This window comes from Haliotis cracherodii, unplaced genomic scaffold (assembly GCF_022045235.1).
Source record: "Haliotis cracherodii isolate W230 unplaced genomic scaffold, xgHalCrac1.p SCAF_14, whole genome shotgun sequence".
In the NCBI taxonomy this organism is placed as follows: Eukaryota; Metazoa; Mollusca; class Gastropoda; order Lepetellida; family Haliotidae; genus Haliotis; species Haliotis cracherodii.
The window spans coordinates 36,658,134-36,681,715 of NW_027266269.1; the positions used below are offsets into that span (position 1 = coordinate 36,658,134).

Here is a 23,582-nt window from a genome sequence, read left to right on the forward strand (position 1 = left end):
CAGAGTTAGTTCCCCTACACCATTACGTGAAAGTAATATTATTCTTGGGAAGGATTTTACGCTGCATTTAGTAGTTAAACAGTTTGCTGATACCAGTCGAAATAAAATCACAAAATATGTAAATCTAAAGGATTTGTGAACGAAAATCGCCAAATCTAACCCTTGTCGATTAATTGGAGTTACATTTGGAAGCCTATAATGTATAATATATAACTTTTAATTCATTATGATTGTGAATAACTTCTTGAAATTTCTATTTTCACCCTGAATTATCCAGTGTATTATATATCCATACCATTATATTTGTCAAAATGGAGATATGTTACTGTCAATGTGCTAAATGACTGTAATTTTCACTTAGGCAATTTACAAAACGGCACATTATTTCAGTCATTCTAGAGTTATTTTCCCGTCAGACTGACTAAAAGTTCTTAGACGCCCTAAAGAGGTTAAAAGTCAAAATAGACTAATTAGTCTGGGATAAGAAGCCCGAAACATATAAAATATACATTGACTTTCGTTTTTTCCTTTAATCCTATTATTTTCAGTCACTGAGTGATGGGATAGAGCATAAACATGTTTGGTATTCGTTACCTGAATATAATAAATGGAAAACTAATCGAAAAATGTCTGACATATTTTTGACTGTTGTAAATTGCCAAAGTGAAAACTTCAGCCATTTTACACATTGACTGTGGGTATCATGTTAAATATAATAATACATGGGATATTCTAGGATTGTACAAATACATACGTGCAACAAAACGGAGATAAAATGGCAAAATAAAGTGTTTTTATCTATTATTTGTGTTTGTTTTATTTAATATCTCTTATGAACATAGGTGGGTTTTATCCCACAAGGGACGGTCTCGATCTTATTAATGACTCAACTATACAAACATAACTGTCTTAGTGAACATATATTTGCGAGACTCCACAACTAGGTGGTGCGTTGGGTATCATATACATATCAAACGGTAAAATAAAATGAGCGCCAATTACTTGAAGACGTTTATTCCATAAAATACCTGTATGACGTCATCGAGACAATGACGTCATGAATTGAACATCATGGAGGCACTGCCGAGTCAGCTGTCGCGCTACAACCTTTGAATGCAAAGAAGGTAGGTTGTATGCTGATCGTAAATAATGTATTCTGCCGACATTACTTTGCCACTAAGATATAGGGAGATAGTTTTCGGCGTTTCGTTATATTTCATTTGTTTCAGTTGATGACGTCACAATTCCATGGCAAATACAGTATTCCCGCCAAATGACGATTGTGCCATATGCGTTTACTGACTGTCGTGTGGTTTGCATCGAGTAAGTATAAGAATCTGACTCAAAACGCAATACACTATTGTATATGTAAGTTACTGTAGATCTATTTTATGTGTAAGTAACCCGAACAATCTCTAATTGCCCTATTTAGCATACCTTGGTTTTCGATCTAGATCAACTTATAAAATCGCGACTCGTGTGTGTAATCCGGAGGGGATATTATAGCCTTCAAACCCTAAACAAACAACGACAAACTGAACCAACGTGCAAACATCGGCACTCGGCGACAACGCGACATTTTGACCAATTATAACATTGTTGCATTTTCGTATTGTCGTGTTTTAAATATTTTGGGCTTTGTATAATATATATTTTTTGTTTTATACCAAAGGGCGACAATGCTCTTTCTGGGATTCCATACCCGTGTCCCTGATTTTCTTGCCTGTATGAAAAATACACTTTTAGAAGTTTTTTATGGTGATGGGCGGTGGGGTAGCCTAGTGGTTAACGCGTTCGCTCGTCACGCCGCAGTCCCGGGTTCGATTCCCGACATGGGTACAATGTGTGAAGCCCATTCCTGGTGTCCCCCGCCGTGATATTGCTGAAATATTGCTAAAAGCGGCGTAAAACAAAACTCAATCACTCACACTTATATTGTCAGGAAATATACATTTTATTTTAAAAACAACCCAAACTATTATGGTATCATAATAATTTTATAACACTCGAATAATAGCATTTGACCATCATGGTGTGTCTATGGGTAAAGTCGCACTCATCAAACAATTCCAGCTAGATGACATCCGCCTGTTAAGAATAAAGTCTGGACCAGGCAATCCAATGATCGATAATATATTATTATAATTGGATTTCTGTTATCAGTGTTGTGACCCGCGATCCATGCCGTCTGGGTACGATGACACACTCAAACAAGTCTGACCATTCGAGCCATTTGGTCGATTGATACGATCAGCATATTGTTGCTGGGGGACCAATTCTAAACCGAAATCCCCGCGTCTTTCTTTTAATGACGAAATGAGATTTTTTTCTGTAGCTTGCATGCTTGTTTGTTGTTTAACGCCGCATTCAGCAATATTACAGCTTTACCCTTAGTTATAACACCCCTTTTTCCAAATATTGTAAGGTTTTATCTTTTAGACAGACACAGGTAATACCATTGACACCCAAAGTGATGGATCTCGTTGTCAGTGCAACAATAGAAACGACATCCCACAATATCGAACATATTTTTCATTACAGCTGTTTCTCCGCTCTTCTTTGTATTTAGCATCTTAACGAAACTCGTTCAGCAAATACGCTTTTCTTCGAATACTCATACAAAATCAACTAACGGGATCGGGTGGTCAGGCTCACTTGGTTGATGCCTGTCATCGTATCCCAATTGCGTGGATCGATACTCATGTTATCAATCAATGGATTGTCTGGTTCAGACGCGATTATTTACAGACTGCCGTCAGCTGGGATATTGCTGAGTGCGGCGTTAAACAACAAACAAAGAAAGTTCAAAGTTAAATATCTGAAGTAGAGCTCGTGCAAAACATGTCGTGGAAATCTTTTTTTGCAATGCGTGTATTTCAATGACCAGGTAGTGGACAGGTGTACCTGTTAGCTGGTTCCCGGCTCTATATGCGCGTCGTCAACTTATGATATCAAGAGACAGGACCCAGCTTAGACACCCGTGGAAGAAATATTTTGTACCGTATCACGTTTAATTTTAATCCACGTGTTTCCATTCGTGCGCGCATGCATAATATCAGAATTACAACAAAAAGCAGCTTGACAACAATGGTCAATGACATCACAGATGGGGATTGCCATTTCACCTACCGTCTGTTTCAAAATACTGAATGTGGTGATAATTTCAATTTATTTCCGGGTTTCTCTGCACGTGATAAGCAGCTGTTGACATCGACATCGTTTTGAAACAATCTTGTTCTTATCTCCCCGTGGGATTCCGGGTAGGGCCCCAGCAACAGAAGCTGGTCGTAAGAGGCGACTACTGGATCGGGCGGCTTGAGACGTCGGCCGTGGTTCATAACACCAATCACTGGATTGTCTGGTCTAAATTATTTACAGACCGCCGTCATTTAGCTGGAATATAGCTGAGATCGGCGCTAAACAGCAGACAATAAACAACAACAATTAATGTAGTTATCAAGGTAACTGTTTGACTTCAACAGGCGTCTATCTCTGCTTCGCTGTCACCAGACCACCACTGAGGAAGCTGCTTGGTAAGTGAGTGAAAGGTTTAACACCGCTTTGAGTGAGTGAGTCAAAATTTAACGTAGCATCGGCATCATTTCAGCCATTTAGCGACTACACCGCTTTGAACAATATTTCAGTTATATCACAGCGCATCAGCTTGACGTGGGGGGAGAGCCTGTTGGGATGCAGGTCTCAGACGTTTACCGCCCTCAGTGAAACCCACGAGCATGGGTATGGCGCTGACAAACCTAGAAACATAATCAGGGCGAATCGGGATTCGAAACCACGATTTTCATGCTGCCTTAAACCACTCGGCCACCATGTGCCCTGCTCGGGTTAGAAAACGGCCCACTTGCACAAAGCGATCGTAGCACTACAACTATTGTAAGCGTATGTTAAAGTATGGGAGTAACGATCATCTTAGTGCTAAGATCGCTTTGTGTAAGTGGGCCCAGGTCTTCAACAACCCATGCTTGCCGCATAAGGCGACTGACGGGATTGGGTGGTCAGGCTCGGTGACTTGGTTGATGTATGTCATCGTGTCCCAAATGCTTAGATCGATGCTCATGATGTCAATCACGGAATTGTCTGGTTCAGACTCTATTATTTACAGACCGCCGTCATATAGCTGCAATATTGGAAATAACAAACAAACAAACAAACAAGGATAAGCCACCTTATGTGTGTTGGTTTTATTCACGCATGCCACTTCGAAAACAATATTCATTTTCAATATTTCATTCACTCTAGTTTGAAACACATTTTGTTTGATTGGTTTAATTATTATGGCATTGTTATATCTTTACAAATTGGCTATCGGCGATGATATTTTATGAATAGGATTGAGGTCTTCTTCACGAATGCTCAGCGTTTTTTATGTGAAAGAGTCTCAGTTCTGAGCTGAGGAAAGGGATGTGATCAAGTATGTCAATAGATAACCAGTTCTCTAGTGCCTTTGGCGATATTAGACTTCTGGGGACACAGTTGACTCCCTAAATATCGAATGACATGCCGACCTTGAACCAAATCGTCGGTTCCGAACGTCTCCTAATACAAGTCTCATTATAGCTGTAAAATGGAAATTGTCAATTTGTCTCTCATTTGGTTTTCCGTGATCTGTTGGAATCTATTTAAGATAGCTGGCAAGTATATTTTTAAGACTTGATTTCAAGCGTTTCTGCGGGATATTTCTCTACAATATTGAGAGGGACACTTTCTTCACAGCCACGTCCCGAATATATTTTACGTGCGCTTCAGTTACTACAGTGCCTATGTTGGCCTCATTAAGATCCGGGGAAGAAAAGGTCGTCAGCAATCCATGCTTGCCGTGAATGGCGACGATGCTTGTCGTAAGAGGTGACTAACGGGTTCGGCTGGTAAGGCTCGCTGACTTGTTTGATGCATGTCATCGTATCCCAATTGTGTGGATTGACGCTCATGATGTCAATCACTGGATTCCCTGACTCGATTATTTACAGACCGCCGCCATATAGCTGGAATATTGCTAAATGCGGCGTTAAACAACACACAAAAATATCATAGGTTGTACATCACTCTAAACAGTGAATATATTATGTAGTGTCATTTAAATTATGTGAGGAGCGCAAGTTTGTTTTCAGTGTTCACCCTCTCTAAACCTATACAAAGCTGTCCAGGTCTTTCTAAGGTACCAAACAGAACGTTTCGGCGCCGTGTTGATTTCCGCAAAGTTTTCCTGTTTTGTTTGTCTTAAAAAGGCAGCATACGGGACTCGTGCACATTTTTCGTAAGGTCATTTGTCCCCGTCTTTATTTAAGTCAGGTGTTGTTTTGACTTTTGAATAGGATCAGTTATTTACACCTTCATATTGTGAGAATAGGTTTATATTTGGTTTTCATTCGCCGGCATTTCTGTCAAAACCCTCCGTATTGCTTCAGGAGGATTTGCCAAACTATCGGCTACAATGCTTTCTGTGTACGTATCTAACTAGTAAGGTTGGGGCAAAATGGTTGCCTTGTGACGTCTACATGGGTTTAGTGATACCAACTGGCACTGTCGCGAGTATGGTGCTGACAAACCAACTATAATAATCAGGGCGAATCCACGACCAGCTGTTCGTCGCTGTTTTAGGGACGTATTCATGTGAACGAGCTGATATACACCTTCAACGCTTAACGACATTGAGAGAACCACATCCATCAAGCGATCTTGGAGATGTGGTGAGGTGAAATGGTGTTAAACGTCGCGTCCAGTATTATTGCACTTATATAGTGTTTGTTTGTTTGTTTGTTGTTTAACGCCGCAGTCAGCGATATTCCAGCAATATGACGGCGGACTTATATTGTGACGTACATGCACGTGTGTGTGTGCGCGCGTGTGTGGCTGCTTGTGCTAGTCCGGACTGATGCCGATTTCTAGTGCTAGCCCACTGAGATACCATGCCGCAGTTTAACATGAATACCCAACTCCGACACAACACAGAATACTGACTCCGAGCAGATCAGTGCTTGTTTTAGCCCCTTAATGCCGAGCGCTAGACAGGGTAACAACAAGTACCATCTTTTAACGTCTTTTGGTATGACATGGCGGGGATGGAACACCGGACCTTCCGCTCTCCGGGCGGACGCTCTACCACTAGTCTACGGAGGCGGTCAAAGCGATCTTGGAGCTAAGGCGACTGTAAAAGTGTTTGTTTGTTTGGTTGGTTGGTTGTTTGTTTGAACGGGGTATTACGAAAATGGGTATGGTTTGGCAGACTCAGACATAATCTGGGTGAATGTGGGATTTAAACCTTCCATCACCGGATCCTGGGGCGATTGAGAGACGCAACTCTATTCAGCGAAAACAGTTTGTAAGACCGTGTCTCAGCATGATCTATTGGTGCTTTGAAGAGCCCAACTATCTGCATCGGATCAAAGCTCATCCAGAAATTATCATGTAAAAGTGGACCCCGTTAATACGAACCTCGTGTAGCCAAACATCTCCTCAGTCGTTTGGACGCGTTAATTGGCCGTTGCCACATAAATTCGTCCCCAACGTAGTCATAGCGCTATGATTGTCGTAGGTCTATGGTAAAGTGTGGGAGTAACGATCGTTAAAGCGCCAAGGGTGTCCTTGTACAAAACAACCTTGGCGCTACGACTGTCGTAAGTCTATGTAAAGGTATGGTTGTTACAAGCGTTTTGTGCTAAGGTCGCTTTCCACAACGACACCGAGATTTCTTTGTGGGCCAAGGAAGCAAATGCGGGACCCACGTGAAAATCCGGGTTACACTAGGTCTTCAGCAACCTGTGCTTGTCATAAGAGGCGACTAACGGGAACGGGTGGTCAGGCTCGCTGACTCAGTTGCGTAGATCGATACTCATGATATCAATCACTGGTTTGTAAGGTGCAGACTGGATTATTTACAGACCACACTCATATAGCTGGGATGTTACTGAATGCGGCGTTAAACAACAAAAACAACAAAATCAACAACATATGCATGTTTATGAATTATTCAGAGATTTAATGTCCAAGCGTTAACATTTCTCCATCAAATGATTGACCTTAGGACTTACTGACCAATCAGACAGACATGAGAAGCCACGGATATCAGCCAATCAACTCACACGGCAGCCGGAGAGCATCCGCAATAAGAGGAGTGCGCATCTGCAAGGTTTGGCCAACAAAGATTGGAAGGTGTCGTGGACATCGCCGAAGCCTAAAGTGGGAACAGATTCATACGAAATTGACGACTTTCAGGTGCCATTATTATTGACTTATTTCCCACGCCCACATCTAAGTATAGCACGGAAACAATGGTTATGATGCATAAACGTTCCCTATTGTCACTGGATTGTCTGGTCCAGACTCGATTATTTACAGACCGCAGTCATATAGCTGGAATATTGCTCAGTGCGGCGTTAAACAACAAACCAACGTACCAACATATACCAAATTGTGGATCCCACCATGAAACAAAAAATTATTTGTAAACTGCTTCATTAAGGTATTTATTGATTTTATTTGGAAACCCCAAGAAAAGTTTAATTAGTGAAGATCCGGGGTAGAATAGGTCTTCAGCAACCCATGATTGCCGTGAAACCCGTGAAGATCCGGGACATAATAGGTCCTCAGCAACCAATTCTTGCCGTAAAAAGCGACCATGCTTGCAAGGTGCGGATAACGGGATTGGGAGGTCAGACTCGCGGACTTGGTTGATGTATGTCGTCTTATCCCCTAATCGTCTAATTGGGGACACCAAAACCGGACTTGACACATTTTACTCACGTGGGTAATCACATTTGGGCTTTGGGCGGCATGATCGAGCTCTTGAAAAACAAAGCTACCACACCGCCCAAATAATGACGAGTTGAAACGTTTTGTGTTTATGTATGTGATGTACGAGATGTCATTGCAGTTTTTGTCAACGTGATTTCATGACAGGTCATCAATCAAGAGGAGATTCTCCGCGCCAAGCACCTGTATATGAAGAACATTCTGACCTATGTAGGAATAACGCTGGGCGCTGTCCTCCTATTTGTCATCATCGCTTTCTGCTTCCTTGTCAACCCCAAACAATGCATTATCGCCTTCGGAACAGGGAGCCCTTGCTGCCTGATTATCTCCCCTTGTATTTTGAAATGTGTTGAAAAATTTCTTGACCCTGGAAAAATAGTTCAGGGTCAAATGAATCGATACGTGCCAGGGGTGGTTATCAATGAGACGGGCAAGGTTGCGGAGACATACGAGCCTACACCGGAGGAACTACAAGCGCTGCAGGAGCTAGTTGAAGAGGTCATGGAAATGGTTTAGGTTAACGTCGTAGCATGACACGACTTGTAGATCAGATTCTTATATGTACGTGAAATGTACCTATCTATTTAAGAAATAAACTACTCGTGGTCGTTGTTTATCGTAAATAAAACACTGCAGGGAGAATAAACCATGAGGGGCGCGCCCCCTCGAGTTGTTAATTACTTATATGAGATGTCGACACGATGTACAGCCTCTTTAAGGATGATGATAAACTGTTCGAGCTTAAGAATATGTACCCAAATTTTAATAATGATGACTCCCTCAATAGAGACCTCGGCAATGTCGGACAAGTCCATTTATGCACAGGTGGATATTTCCCGCATAAACTCACAATCCTCACGTCAATTACTTGTACCTTTTCTCCCAATACTGATTGTCATATTTCTCCGGCATTTGGATGCGATCGTTCGGCTATTGCGTTTATCTGCGTTGCACAGATACATCTATGGGAAATAACTCACTAGACACTCCCCTCTCAAAAATAACGTCGTCCAATATACGACGTCATCAAGTTGCGAGCGCACGTTCGAATGTCCAGAAAAGACGTCATGATAGAACAATGTTTCATCGTAAAATAAACCACGCTCAGTTCTTTATCGTTCTCTGCGATTTATCACAATGTCAAGGTCATCGCTTTGAGATCAGTCAGCAATTTGTCTTTTTCTCTTTGTGATTCACAGAAAAGAAATATAATTTGAGGACATCTGATTGTATTTGTGTTGGGTTAAATGTACATTGTCATATATACATGGGCCGTTGCGAATTGTTTGTTGAGTGAGTGAGTGGGTTTAAGGCCGCTTCGAATAGTATTCAAGATATATGCCGGCCTGTTAGCTTCGTGTGGGAGGAAAGTCCGAAGAGATGCAGGTTTTACACAATAACTAGATTGGGGAAACCCACGGGTATCGTGTCTAAACATAATCATCTCACATCTGGGATTCGAACCCACAATCATTGGATTCTGGCGCCTTGAGGAAGCAACTCCGCACAGCGAATTGTGGCGCCTAGATGCAGACCCACATTGAAACAGCCTCAGTTACGTGAGAGATCTTTTTCATCAGCAACGCATTCATGATTTTGTTTTCGAGCACTCAAAAAGTGATTTGTGCTGCTTGCTGCCCTCTGGCATCGGGGGCATATCATGGACTTTCATTGTTATTTGTCTTCTCCGACGGAGATAAAACATTATTAATGCATTTCCTCACGCATTTTCCCCTTCCCATCATGCGTAGCAAGGCTCTCCGTGAGTCTTCTGTAACGGAAATTAGCATTCATTAAAAATACAATATTAATGTCCAATAAAATTGTAAGACCTTCTTTTGTATTTAAAGATTTCCCATTGAACTGCTGCTGTGACGCCCTGTCCGAATGTGGGTTAAGAATACATTTTGACGTGCGTCTACTCGGAGGGCGGAAGGTCAGGCTTTTTAAAGATGGTACTTGTTGTTACCCTGCCTTGTGCACGGCCTTAAAATTAAGGGAACAACACTAGGACAGGTCGGCTTGGAGTCAATATACTGTGTTTGATTGGGTATGTTATACTCTGGCATGGTATCTTAGTGGGCTAGCTCTATAAGACCGTCATTAGTCCGGACTATAGCACACACTTAGACACATACACTCACACACACACTCACACACACACACACACACACACACACACACACACACACACACACACACATACACTTAGACACACACATACACACACACGCACTCACCTCACGTGCACCTCACCTCATATGCCGGCTTCTCTGAATGGGCTTCCAGGAAACACCCCCGGGCACCATCAGGTAGTCTTCTATTCTTTAGGAGATTCTCTATCTGTGTTTGTAAATACATGTTTAAGTCAAAATCACTTAGCTATTCTTAATGTATGACCCTTAGGCCACATGGAAGAAAATTGTTTTTGCGTAGTACCCGTGAAGATCTGGTGTAGAACCGGACTCCAGTAATCCGCAATTGTCAATTAGATTAAGGGAAACAAACGAGGACAGGTCGGCTCGGAGTCAGTACACTGTGTTTGATTGGGTATGTTATACTGTGGCATGGTATCTTAGCCGCTTTTAGCAATATTCCAGCAATATCACGGCGGGGGACACCAGAAATTGGCTTCACACATTGTACCCATGTCGAGAATCGTACCCAGGTCTTCGGCGTGAAGAGCGAACGCTTGAACCACTAGGCTACCCGACCGCCCCTCCGGTTTAGAACTGGTCTTCACCAATCCATACTTGTCAAAAGAGGCGACTAGCGGGATCAGGTGGACCGGCTCACTGAAGTGGTTTGCGTTTCTCAATTGCTTATGATGTCAGTCACTGGATTGTGATGGTTTTAAAACAGACACCAGTCATATAGCTGGAAGATTAGTGAATGCAGCGTTAAACAACAAACAATCAATCTCTTAACTTCTCAAGCCTATGCTCATAACTGTAGTTACGTGGTGATTTTATTTTTTGGCACATATTAATAAAGACAAACAAGGAACTAGTCTCGTGTCAGTAGGCAGGTGACTGAAACAGCGCTCGCACTTGCTGACTCCTCTGTAGGAATCGTAACTGCCGGACAAATGAAACACTTGGAAAGTGGATCATCACAACCGTTACAGAGCTGAAAACAATTGCCTGTTGTGAGAAACTCATTGATAAGATGCATGTAGTATTGCCTGTTGTGAGAAACTCATTGATATGATGCATGTAGTATTGCCTGTTGTGAGAAACTCATTGATATGATGCATGTAGTATTGCCTGTTGTGAGAAACTCATTGATATGATGCATGTAGTATTGCCTGTTGTGAGAAACTCATTGATATGATGCATGTAGTATTGCCTGTTGTGAGAAACTCATTGATATGATGCATGTAGTATTGCCTGTTGTGAGAAACTCATTGATATGATGCATGTAGTATTGCCTGTTGTGAGAAACTCATTGATATGATGCATGTAGTATTGCCTGTTGTGAGAAACTCATTGATATGATGCATGTAGTATTGCCTATAATACCCGTTACAAATACATCTCCATCGAATAACCATTTCTTGTTTTTCACATGTTTAGCCAGCATCAAAAATGGGTGTCTACTTTCTTTTCTTACCCTAAATAAATACCTTATTTTCGACAGCTTATAAATGTTTAATACCATCTTGTACGTTTATTGTGAGGAGGTGAATTCCACATTGAAACCAGGAGTTTAACCAGGAAATTCATAGGCCTCGAATCGCTCATATGAAGTTAGAGCCAACTTATTCTCGAACCATAAAGCCATTGTCAACAACCAGGGGATGTAAATCCGTATTGCAGAAAAGAATCTGAAAACAATAACATTTATGGTAAATGAATCATATAGCAGGAGTATAGTTTCATGCAGCTTTCAGCAATATTTCAGCAATACCACGATGTTGCATCCATGTTGGGAATTGAACCAGGGCCTTCGGCATGGCGGACGACCGCTTATACCACTAGGCTACCCCATCGCCCTCTTATGGCGAAAAACGTTCATACAAAGCCAGTTTTAATCAGCCATGATTAACTCAAACAGATATACGAGGTGTCATTACAAGCTCTTTCGATGTTTACTTACAGGAACAAGCGGGCTGGGATTCTTAATTGTAATTGGTATTTCTGTCGACAGAATACTTGATTTGATTGATTGTTTCACCAACCAACACTACAAATCTCCACTTACAAAGACCACTCGCTCAGACAAGTGTTAGCTAAATACTATTATGTTGGACCGCATTAGCTGGTATTATTCCGAGTGTCTCTAGGGAACATATTGACAGACACTGGAGAGGACTGATTAGCAACTGGTCACTGTGATGGACAAGGGAGGTAAGTAGGTGGACAGGACAGAGTTGTTATTTCACACTGTCCAGGGAAATGTAGTCTGTCTTACAGACCCCGATACAAATATATCAAATACAGCCCATGCAAGTCTATAATATTTAGCAAGACTAGATTACTACAGTATCTGAAAATAAAGAGATTCTCTGGGTTCCTTTTTATTAAATTTTCACTAAGATAATTTAACAACTGTTTTTTCAGTACGATATGTTCATCTCAGAGGCGAGATGTTAGTCTTGGGGAAACGGTGCCATGGTCATTATATTAATCAATATGTTGATCGATTGGCGCTGCTTCCAATACCGACTGATATAACTCACCCACTCTTGGATGTAATCGTTTGGTCACTGCGTGTATCTTCGTTACCGAGCTACATCTATGAGGAACAAGTCACATGACATTTCCCTCTTAAAAATAATGTCGTCCAATTTATGACGTCATCAAGTTGCGAGCGCATGTTCGAATCTCCAGAAATAACATGATGATAGAACAATAAACAACACATTGTTCTTCACTGCGCTTTGCATATATAATTATTAGATTGCACTTTTCAAGAATGGTTGCACTGGTGCATTATTATATAGCTAAATCAAGCCCTGTTTTCTTCAACACTATCATCCCAACACCCCTCTTGTCTGTTGGCTTAAACTGTGTGATATTCTTCCTCAACACTACCCTCTTGTCTGTCGGCTTAAACTGTGTGATATTCTTCCTCAACACTACCCTCTTGTCTGTCGGCTTAAACTGTGTGATATTCTTCCTCAACACTACCCTCTTGTCTGTTGGCTTAAACTGTGTGATATTCTTCCTCAACACTACCCTCTTGTCTGTCGGCTTAAACTGTGTGATATTCTTCCTCAACACTACCCTCTTGTCTGTCGGCTTAAACTGTGTGATATTCTTCCTCAACACTACCTTCTTGTCCGTTGGCTTAAACTGTGTGATATTCTTCCTGAACACTACCCTCTTGTCTGTCAGCTTAAACTGTGTGATATTCTTCCTCAACACTACCCTCTTGTCTGTTGGCTTAAACTGTGTGATATTCTTCCTCAACACTACCCTCTTGTCTGTCGGTTTCCCAATCCTTTCCCTCCCTTTCACTCCAACCTCTCTCTCTTGTCTGTCGGTAGAAACTATGTGGTATTCTTCAGCATCATCATCAATCCATACCTGCCAAGCACTTTCACAGCACAGCAATCCAAGCTCGTCTGACCTTTTTCAGTTTTTGCAATTTAAGGAGGCAAAAACCTATATCATCGCATTTTTCCACAAGCTTTTTATTTACGTTTTTGTCTTAATCTCTTTACTGTTTGACAAGGAGCAATTGGAAGGCAAAACCCCTACAAGGAGGACTTTCCCCCCGTATCAATCATTATAATCTCCTTACATGCAATCGATTATGTAAAGCCTTGATGTGCTCGGAAAATCAAATTGCAATTTATTGCGTTGACAGGTTGAAGCAGAAAGCAAGCACTACAATACATGCTACCGTGAGCTTTATCAGAATCTTATTGTTGACGGAAAAGCCCGTCATGCAACGACATCGATGTTTGATGGGATGCGGAGACAGATATATTACCGTCGACGATGTTGTAATTTGTTCTGTGATAAGGTCGTGGATCTTATGACAGGAGATGAAACCAGGGATCCCTCGTCTAATCGATGGTAGGGATTGAGAGTAAATCAAAATAGTTGAATCAACACTTCAAAAGATTTCAAAGCAACTTGATGATTAACATAAAGTTGAGTTAGAGTGTCAGAAATGTTGATATGAATGATTCAAGTCTGAGACGGGGATGCAGTAATCTCATTAAAACATCTTTTTTCTGCGATACGATACTTCTCTGTGTGAAGATATGAAGACACCTCACTGCTGGAACATTGTTGGTAAGCTATTCGTACATTGCAGGATCATTGCTGGTACATTGCTGTCACATTACTGGTACATTGCTGTCACATTGCTGGTACATCTCTGGAACAAGTGTCCACAAGTCTATCTATTTTACATAGATAACACGTACGTGTTAAGGTGGGTCTGTCCCAAGCGGGCACAACAATGTTAATTCAATATTGTTTAATGTATCAACCAAATGTTTAACATTAAAACAATGTCATGTGACTGCTTCCTATATCCTGTTTATAGTCTCCAACGGTCTATTTATTTTATATTAACACCAGTTGCCAAGTCTCTATATCCTGTGTATACAACAGTTTCTAGTAGTATATATATTTTTAAATAGAAAAGATTCCAGATGTTCTTATGTTTGTTTGTTGTTTAATGCCACACTCAGTAATATTTCAGCTGTATGATGGCGGTCTGTAAATTATCGAAAATCTGGACCAGACAATTCGGTGGCTGACATCACGAGGATCGATCTACGCAATTGCATACCACCACCTGACCACCTGATCCCGTCAGTCGCCTCATACGAGAGGCATAGTCGTATTTTACAGCAAGCATGGGATGCTGAGCACCTATTCTATATTGTCTTTATCGTTATGTACACAGCAGCTTCCAGGGGTCAATATATTGTTTTGCCTACAGTAGCTTCCAATGGTCAATATTTATTGTGTATACAGCAGTTTCCAGGGGTCAAAATATTGTTTTGCCTACAGTAGCTTCCAATGGTCAATATTTCTTGTGTATACAGCAGTTTCAAGGGGTCAATATATTGTTTTGCATACAGTAGCTTCCATTGGTCAATATTTCTTGTGTATACAACCGTTCCCAGGATTCTATCGTTCTTATGTATATGCATATTAACTGTTTCCAGATTGTCCCGACACCCTATCTACACTAGTTTCTGTTTCCGAACCCCATTCGTTCTTGGCGTGACTAATGATTCGCCATTCTGACATTCGCCAAGACAAGGATAGAAGATAAGGAGCTTCATTCCCATTCAGCGTATATTTGAACTAAGCCGGTATTTGCCATTATTGATGCACTTTATGTGTGCATTTGACTCAAGTCCAACCCATTGTTTCATGTGTCAGACCATGATAGCGTAATAAAAGCATGGCCGACAGGTTCCTGAACATAGCGTGAATGAATAGCCAATAATTAATAGCTGTCGTGTTTGAAGAACGGAACCCAGCTATATCTGAGCCTTGCATGAGTTATCAGGACCCGAAACTAAATCTTCCCCAGTATTTCGTGCCAAGGAAGTAGTGCCGACCTGCTCACTCACTCAGCGATTCAATTATGTCTGCTCCCGCATTAAGTGACACGGATTAAATAGTTCCTGATATATCGGGGCTCACTTTTGCCTGACTCTCAGCTTGAAAAAGCACCATGTATTTTGCTGTACAGTGTTCTTAGAGTCTGATGCATGAGCTACAGAGATTGTGTACCTATGATCACAATGGAAGGAACACGAATTCTTCTGAGCAAACGCATCACTCAAGTTTCCGTGGACCCTCTCTTGCACAGACAGTTGTGGTTGTGGTTGTGGTTGTGGTTGTGGTATTTAAATAAGAAACAGGATGCATCATTCTTCTCTGACTAGCAGAGGCACTAATATCCCAATTGCCTGGTCCGTTGTGTCACGTACCTGAGGCGTGGCAAAAAACTAATGATCGAAGGTTCGAATCCCGATTCTGGTTCCAGGTTTGTCAGCACCATATTCATGCTCGTTGTTTTAGTTTAGCGAACACACTTTCCTTGGGAATATGAAACCGATCCGATTGACTGATTACTATATTTAGATCTATGCATAAAGATTCAGAGTGACAAAAGACTCTCCAAAAGACTGTATGACAAGAGGGATGACTTCAACTTTCCAAAAGTCAACTTTCCTTTGGTGTTAACAATCGAGATACAATCGAGCATGCTCTTTCTGCCAAGGTTTCAAAGAGTGTCATACGACCCTTGCTCTGAAGTTGTTTGATCATGGTTACAACATTCAAGGCCTCAGTAAAGCTTTTAAAAAGTTGTATGGTAGACATGTGGAGGACATTTCCAAATTTGACTCATCAGTGACACAAATGTCAAATGCATTTCCCCATTTCGACTTGTACCATATGGTCCCATGTTTATCTACTACAAGAAAAAAAGTGGGGGCAAATTCTATCCCTGACTTTAATATCGTTAAAATATGCAGGGAAAAGAAAGTATACAATTGAAAATTGGATTTGACCAAACAATCAAAAGATTACAAGGATGAAAACAGTCGCCGAAACACCGCAAACTTGAGGAACAAAACACACCTATGATACCTTTATCAAACACATCACCATCGAATAAATATTTCTGATTTGTTTCATTTTTAGCCACCATCGAACATGGGTGTATACTTTCTGTTTGGCCGTCAGTTTCAAGACTGAACACTGTTCCAAACGACGTTCAAATGACTCGCTTGTTCGACAGGAACATCAGAACGTACGTATGACAAGCCACTCCTAAATCTGTTCACAAGAACGTTCTAAGGCCCGGGATGGAATCTTTCTTCAGCAATCTATGCTTGTAAGGGTCAACTAACGGGATCGGGTGGTCAGGCTCGCCGATTTGGTTGATGTATGTCATCGTATCCCAAATACGTATATCGAGGCTCATGATGTCAATCACTGTATTATCTGGTCCAGAATCAATTATTTACAGCCCGCCGTCATATACATGGACTATTTATGAATGCTGCGTTCAATAACATGCAAACAAACAAAGAAACTGGTCCAAGCGGTGTGGAGATGACTTGCCTGTTCAATGGGAACATCAGAACGAAAGTATGACTACCCACTACAAGTCTGTTTACAAGAATATACGATCATGTGAGCAGCAATTCGATCTGCATGTTCATTAGTTGGATCTTTAACGTCTTTGAATGGAAATCGCTACCAGGTCCCCCACATGTTACGATATTTAGAGTCAAATGGCTTGAGCTCCGACATCCGTGATTTAGTTAAGAAAGCATGTGGTTACAAATCCACTGTGATCAATCAGATCGAATGACAGAACATTCAATCACAAGACCCCGGGCTACAATTGCACATCGATTTAAACAAATCAACTGACGATGAGAATAAAAAGCATTTCAATCCGAAATTAAGCGTCTGATGGTTGGCTCGAAATTGCGTTAACTTCGCATGTTCGCTCAGCGATCAAGATGAAATACGACCGCCGATGTGAAAAGGGGGTCAAGATTCATGGACGTACTCCATTAATGTCTACTCGGAATTAAAGCGGTGGTCAAAGTTCAGAAATTGTAAAGATGGGAAAATGTAATCACTTTGACAAATTCTGCAAGAAAAAACAGTGGGTGAGTGAGGTGGGTTCCACACCGTTTAAACAGTATTCAAGTTCTGTCACGGCGAGTCTGCTTAATGTGGGAGGAAAACCCGAAGTAATGCAAGGGTATGTTGCTGACCAACATAGAAATATAATCTGGGCGAGCCGGGATTCGAACCTAACGATCAGTTGTTACTGGCCTGTCCAAGGAGACGCAACTGCATAGTCAAAACCGGCGTCTCAGACGACTGGACCACCTGTTCCCCCTCAGTAGGTATTAAGTATTACTGACGCACGTGCAGGGACAGTGGTTAAGTGTTCACTCGTTTTGCTCAAAGCCTCGGTTCGATTCTCAACGTTGGCACATTGTTTGTATCTCCGACCGTGATATTGCAGTTGCAAAACAGAAATATATTCACACACTCACTCACACACTCACTCATACAAACTCGTTTCCAATGGGTGAGTGACTAAATGTTGGCTAATGCCATCCACACCAATGTCCCGGCAATATCACTTCGGCCTGTAAACAACGGATTCCGAGACAGACGATCAGGTAGTGGTTGATATCATGAGCAACAATAACACGCAATCATCCACGTCACTGAGTCTGATCCAATGTTGTCGCTTCTTACGACCAGAATAGGTTATGGCGCCTTTACAAGCAAATGCGTTTCCACACGGGCAGCGGGACACCAATTCTGTGATGCGATTGATCTGAAATATACTTTCTAATTCACGTGGATTATGACATGTCACTTGAATCATGACTTGCCACTTGAATCATCAAATAAAACTATTCATTTAAACCTTTTGGTTTGTATTCCTAGGAGGATGCACATGTACGCTGCCATCAAAAGTCCAACTTCTAAAATAAATCTTCCGAGCACGAAATTGATTCTACTGACACGGGCCCGTTTCAGAAGATAGTATCAACGATTTGACTGTTGGGTCAATGTTTGAGTGTAGGAATTACGACAGCCCTAGCACTTGAGTCGCTTTGTGAATGGAGCCCGGGAAACAAACAGCACGCAGGTGTTCCGTGTGAAGACTTGCCCAAAGGCGAGAATCACGTGCCGTCTGCCAATATTCCAAACAAAACGTCAGCGTTATCTCTGAACTGGTTTGTGTTTTTTTATTAATATGTCGTACATTTCCCTACAACGACAGTGATTGGCAGTTGAAATTTATGCCAGATATTCCTGATGGAAAAAAAAAGCGCAGTTGAAAAAACAACATTTTCAGCACTCTATCAGATGAAATGTGTATTCATATACGACTTGGTGATAAATAGAATATCACATTGAACACAGAATGGCCAAACGAGCCGTGCGCGGATTCATCTGTCCCTAAGTGAATGTTGAATGAATGTACAGTGAGTTAGTGAGTAAGTGACTGTGTAAAAAGATATCATCAATAGTGAAGCTGTATCACGCGAACGTCTACCCTTGAATACCATCTGTCATAATATGATGTTTAAACAATAAATATGTCCCTATCCTGATGTTTATTTAAATCTTGCTTGTTTAACAGGCCACTATTCCAGCAATACATGTATGCTGCCATACAAGTGCCGTGGTCTTCAACCCGACGTTAATCCCAATATTCACTTCACTTTACAGGTCACTTCACAAATTATTCCAGGAATATCACTGCTGGGGACATCAGAAATGAGCTTCACAAATTGTACCAGTGTTGGGAATCGAACGCAGCCTTCGTAATGAGGCGGGAACGCTTATACCACGAGGCTGTCTCAACGCCCCCATGTGGCAAACACTCTCTTGTAGCACCAAGTATTCATCAGCTATGATTAATTCAACACAGACACTCGAGGTGTCATTACAATATTTCAATATTTACTTACAGGAACATGCATCCCAGGTTTCTTAATCATAATTGGTATTTCTGAAGCCAGAATGCTTGATTTGAGTGAGTGTTTAACCCAACCGACACTACAAGTCTCCACTGACAAAGACCACTCGCTCAGACAAGTGTTAGCTAAATACAATCATGTTGGACCGCATTAGCTTGTATTATTCCGAGTGTCTCTTGAGAACATGTTGACAGACACATGAGAGGGCCAATTAGCAACTGGTCACTGTGATGGACAAGAGAGGTAAGTAGGTGGACAGGCCAGTGTTGTTATTTCACACTGTCCAGGGCAACAGTGCCATGGTCATTATATTAATCGATTTGTTGAAGATCGATTGGCGCTGCGGGTTCAGTAAATCCACCTGGTGATGTCACGGATGTCCCATCGCCATGACAGCCTTGTGTTGTCTGCTTGTAGGCTAGTTCATGGTGTATTGTATAGAAACTGACAACAGTTTGACTGCTAAATAAAACTAAGTGTATGATTAAACGATGCCTACTCATTGTTAGTTTGATTATGTTAACGGATGAATGGATTTTGGATAAAACACTTGATCACCACACGTTCCTTACGTTTGTACACTTTACAAAGGACACAGACCCCAGCTTATTTTGCTGACTTGTTACAGCGGAACGATGTTCTCAATTGACATATTTTTTTTTTTGATATACCTATGACAGACAGTTTTTTCAGTAAGGAGGCCCATAATACAGACACTGGTTGATTGCATGAACTATGCATGCCAAGGAAGTAGTCGATTTAAGTTTCTCTTAGCCGTTGGACTTTATATAGATATAAACATGTGTTATATACAACATCAAAGTTTTCTGATGAAATAATTTCAGTAAAAGATGTTACAATTTGAAACTTGATATATTGTTTAAGATACATATTTCTTAGTGCTGAATAACGCTCACATACAAGTAAAACATGAAATTCATCTTCAATATTTTCTATACAATATTTACATAAGTACATTGCTGGTACATTACTCATTACTGTCACACAGCTGGTACATTGCTGGTACATTGCTGATACATTGCTGGTACATTGCTGGTACACTGCTGGTACATTGCTGATACATTGCTAGTACATTGCTGGTACATTGCTGTCACATTGCTTGTAAATTGCTTGTACATTGCTGGTACATTGCTGGTACATTGCTGGTACATTGCTGGTACATTGCTGTCACATTGCTGGTACACTGCTGGTACATTGCTGATACATTGCTAGTACATTGCTAGTACATTGCTAGTACATTGCTGGTACATTGCTTGTACATTGCTGGTACATTGCTGGTACATTGCTGGTACATTGCTTGTACATTGCTTGTACATTGCTTGTACATTGCTGGTACATTGCTGGTACACTGCTGATACATTGCTAGTACATTGCTAGTACATTGCTGGTACATTGCTGGTACACTGCTTGTACACTGCTTGTACATTGCTAGTACATTGCTAGTACATTGCTAGTACATTGCTGGTACATTGCTTGTACATTGCTAGTACATTGCTAGTACATTGCTGGTACATTGCTTGTACATTGCTGGTACATTGCTTGTACATTGCTGGTACATTGCTGGTACACTGCTGGTACATTGCTGGTACATTGCTGGTACATTGCTTGTACATTGCTGGTACATTGCTGGTACATTGCTGGTACACTGCTGATACATTGCTAGTACATTGCTAGTACATTGCTTGTACATTGCTGGTACACTGCTGGTACATTGCTGATACATTGCTAGTACATTGCTAGTACATTGCTAGTACATTGCTGGTACATTGCTAGTACATTGCTAGTACATTGCTGGTACATTGCTTGTACATTGCTAGTACATTGCTAGTACATTGCTGGTACATTGCTAGTACATTGCTAGTACATTGCTGGTACATTGCTGGTACATTGCTGGTACATTGCTGGTACATTGCTTGTACATTGCTGGTACATTGCTGGTACACTGCTGGTACATTGCTTGTATATTGCTAGTACATTGCTGGTACATTGCTTGTACACTGCTGATACATTGCTGATACATTGCTGTCACATTGCTGGTACACTGCTGGTACATTTCTGGAACAACTGTCCACAAGTCTAACTATTTTACAAACATAACACTTACTAGTTGAGGGGGTCTATCCCCAGTTGGCACAATATTGTTCAATGTACCAAGCAAATGTCAACATTGAAACAATCTCATGTGACTGCTTCGTCTGTCCTGTTTATAGTCTACAAGGGTCTATTAATTGATATAAAGACTAGTTGCCAAGTCTCTATATATCCTGTGTATACAACAGTTTCTGGTAGTGTATATATTATATTAACACAAAAGTTCACAGAAGTCTGTCATAACACGCCCAACAACTGTTTCCAGTTTGTGCTTACATCTTGTGTTCCCAAACACACAATTCGTTCTTGGCGTGACTAATGATTCGCCATTCTGACATTCGCCAAGCCAAGGATGGAAGATAAGGAGCTTCATTCCCATTCAGCGTGGGCGGTCCAGACAATTGCGTATTTCACTCGCAGACATTTATTTGAACTAAGCCGGTATTTGCCATTATTGATGCACTTTATGTGTGTATTTGACTCAAGTCCAACCCAGTGTTTGATATGTCAGACCATGATAGCATAATAAAAGCAGGGCCGACAGGTTCCTGAATATAGCGTGAATGAATAGCCGATAATTAATAGCTGTCGTGTTTGAAGAACGGAACCCAGCTAAATCTGAGCTTGCATGAGTTGTCAGGACCCGAAACTAAATCTTCCCCAGTATTTCGTGCCAAGGAAGTAGTGCCGACCTGCTCACTCACTCAGCGATTCAATTATGTCTGCTCCCGCATTAAGTGACATGGAAAAAATAGTTCCTGATATATTGGGGCTCACTTTTGCCTGACTCTCAGCTTGAAAAAGCACCATGTATTTTGCTGTACAGTGTTCTTAGAGTCTGATGCATGAGCTACAGAGATTGTGTACCTATGATCACAATGGAAGGAACACGAATTTTTTGACCAAACGCATCACTCAAGTTTCCGTGGACCCTCTCTTGTACAGACAGATGTGGTTGTGGTTGTGGTTGTGGTTGTGGTTGTGGTTGTGGTATTTAAATAAGAAACAGGATGCATCATTCTTCTTTGACTAGCAGAGGCACTAATATCCCAATTGCCTGGTGCGTTGTGTTGCATACCTGAGGCGTGGCAAAAAACTAATGATCGAAGGTTCGAATCCCGATTCTGGTTCAAGGTTTGTCAGCACCATATTCATGCTCGTTGTTTTAGTTTAGCGAACACACTTTCCTTGGGAATATGAAACCGATCCGATTGACTAATTACTATATTTAGATCTATGCATAAAGATTCAGAGTGACAAAAGACTCTCCAAAAGACTGTATGACAAGATGGATGACTTCAACTTTCCAAAAGTCAACTTTCCTTTGGTGTTAACAATCGAGATACAATCGAGCATGCTCTTTCTGCCAAGGTTTCAAAGAGTGTCATACGACCCTTGCTCTGATGTTGTTTGATCAAGGTTACAACATTCACTGCCTCAGTAAAGCTTTTAAAAAGTTGTATGGTAGACATGTGGAGGACATTTCCAAATTTGACTCATCAGTGACACAAATGTCAAATGCATTTTCCCATTTTGATTTTTACCATATGGTCCCATGTTTATCTACTACAAGAAATAAAGAGGGGGCAAATTCTATCCCTGACTTTAATATCGTTAAAATATGCAGGGAAAAGAAAGTATACAATTGAAAATTGGATTTGACCAAACAATCAAAAGATTACAAGGATGAAAACAGTCGCCGAAACACCGCAAACTTGAGGAACAAAACACAACTATGATACCTTTATCAAACACATCACCATCGAATAAATATTTCTGATTTGTTTCATTTTTAGCCACCATCGAACATGGGTGTATACTTTCTGTTTGGCCGTCAGTTTCAAAACTGAAACACTGTTCCAAACGACGTTCAAATGACTCGCTTGTTCGACAGGAACATCAGAACGTACGTATGACAAGCCACTCCTAAATCTGTTCACAAGAACGTTCTAAGGCCCGGGATAGAATCTTTCTTCAGCAATCTATGCTTGTAAGGGTCAACTAACGGGATCGGGTGGTCAGGCTCGCCGATTTGGTTGATGTATGTCATCGTATCCCAAATACGTATATCGAGGCTCATGATGTCAATCACTGTATTATCTGGTCCAGAATCAATTATTTACAGCCCGCCGTCATATACATGGACTATTTATGAATGCTGCGTTCAATAACATGCAAACAAACAAAGAAACTGGTCCAAGCGGTGTGGAGATGACTTGCCTGTTCAATGGGAACATCAGAACAAAAG

At 41.2% G+C, this 23,582-nt stretch overlaps 1 protein-coding gene across 1 annotated transcript; it reads left to right on the forward strand.

Moving 5' to 3' along the window:
• The first annotated feature begins 1,289 nt into the window (after nucleotides 1-1,289).
• LOC139460801 (uncharacterized) lies at nucleotides 1,290-8,283 on the forward strand. Its single transcript, XM_071242276.1, has 4 exons — nucleotides 1,290-1,323; nucleotides 3,483-3,533; nucleotides 7,040-7,230; nucleotides 7,915-8,283. Exons 1-4 carry the CDS (start codon nucleotides 1,290-1,292, stop codon nucleotides 8,281-8,283), a joined length of 645 nt encoding a protein of 214 aa, XP_071098377.1.
• The last annotated feature ends 15,299 nt before the right edge of the window (nucleotides 8,284-23,582 follow it).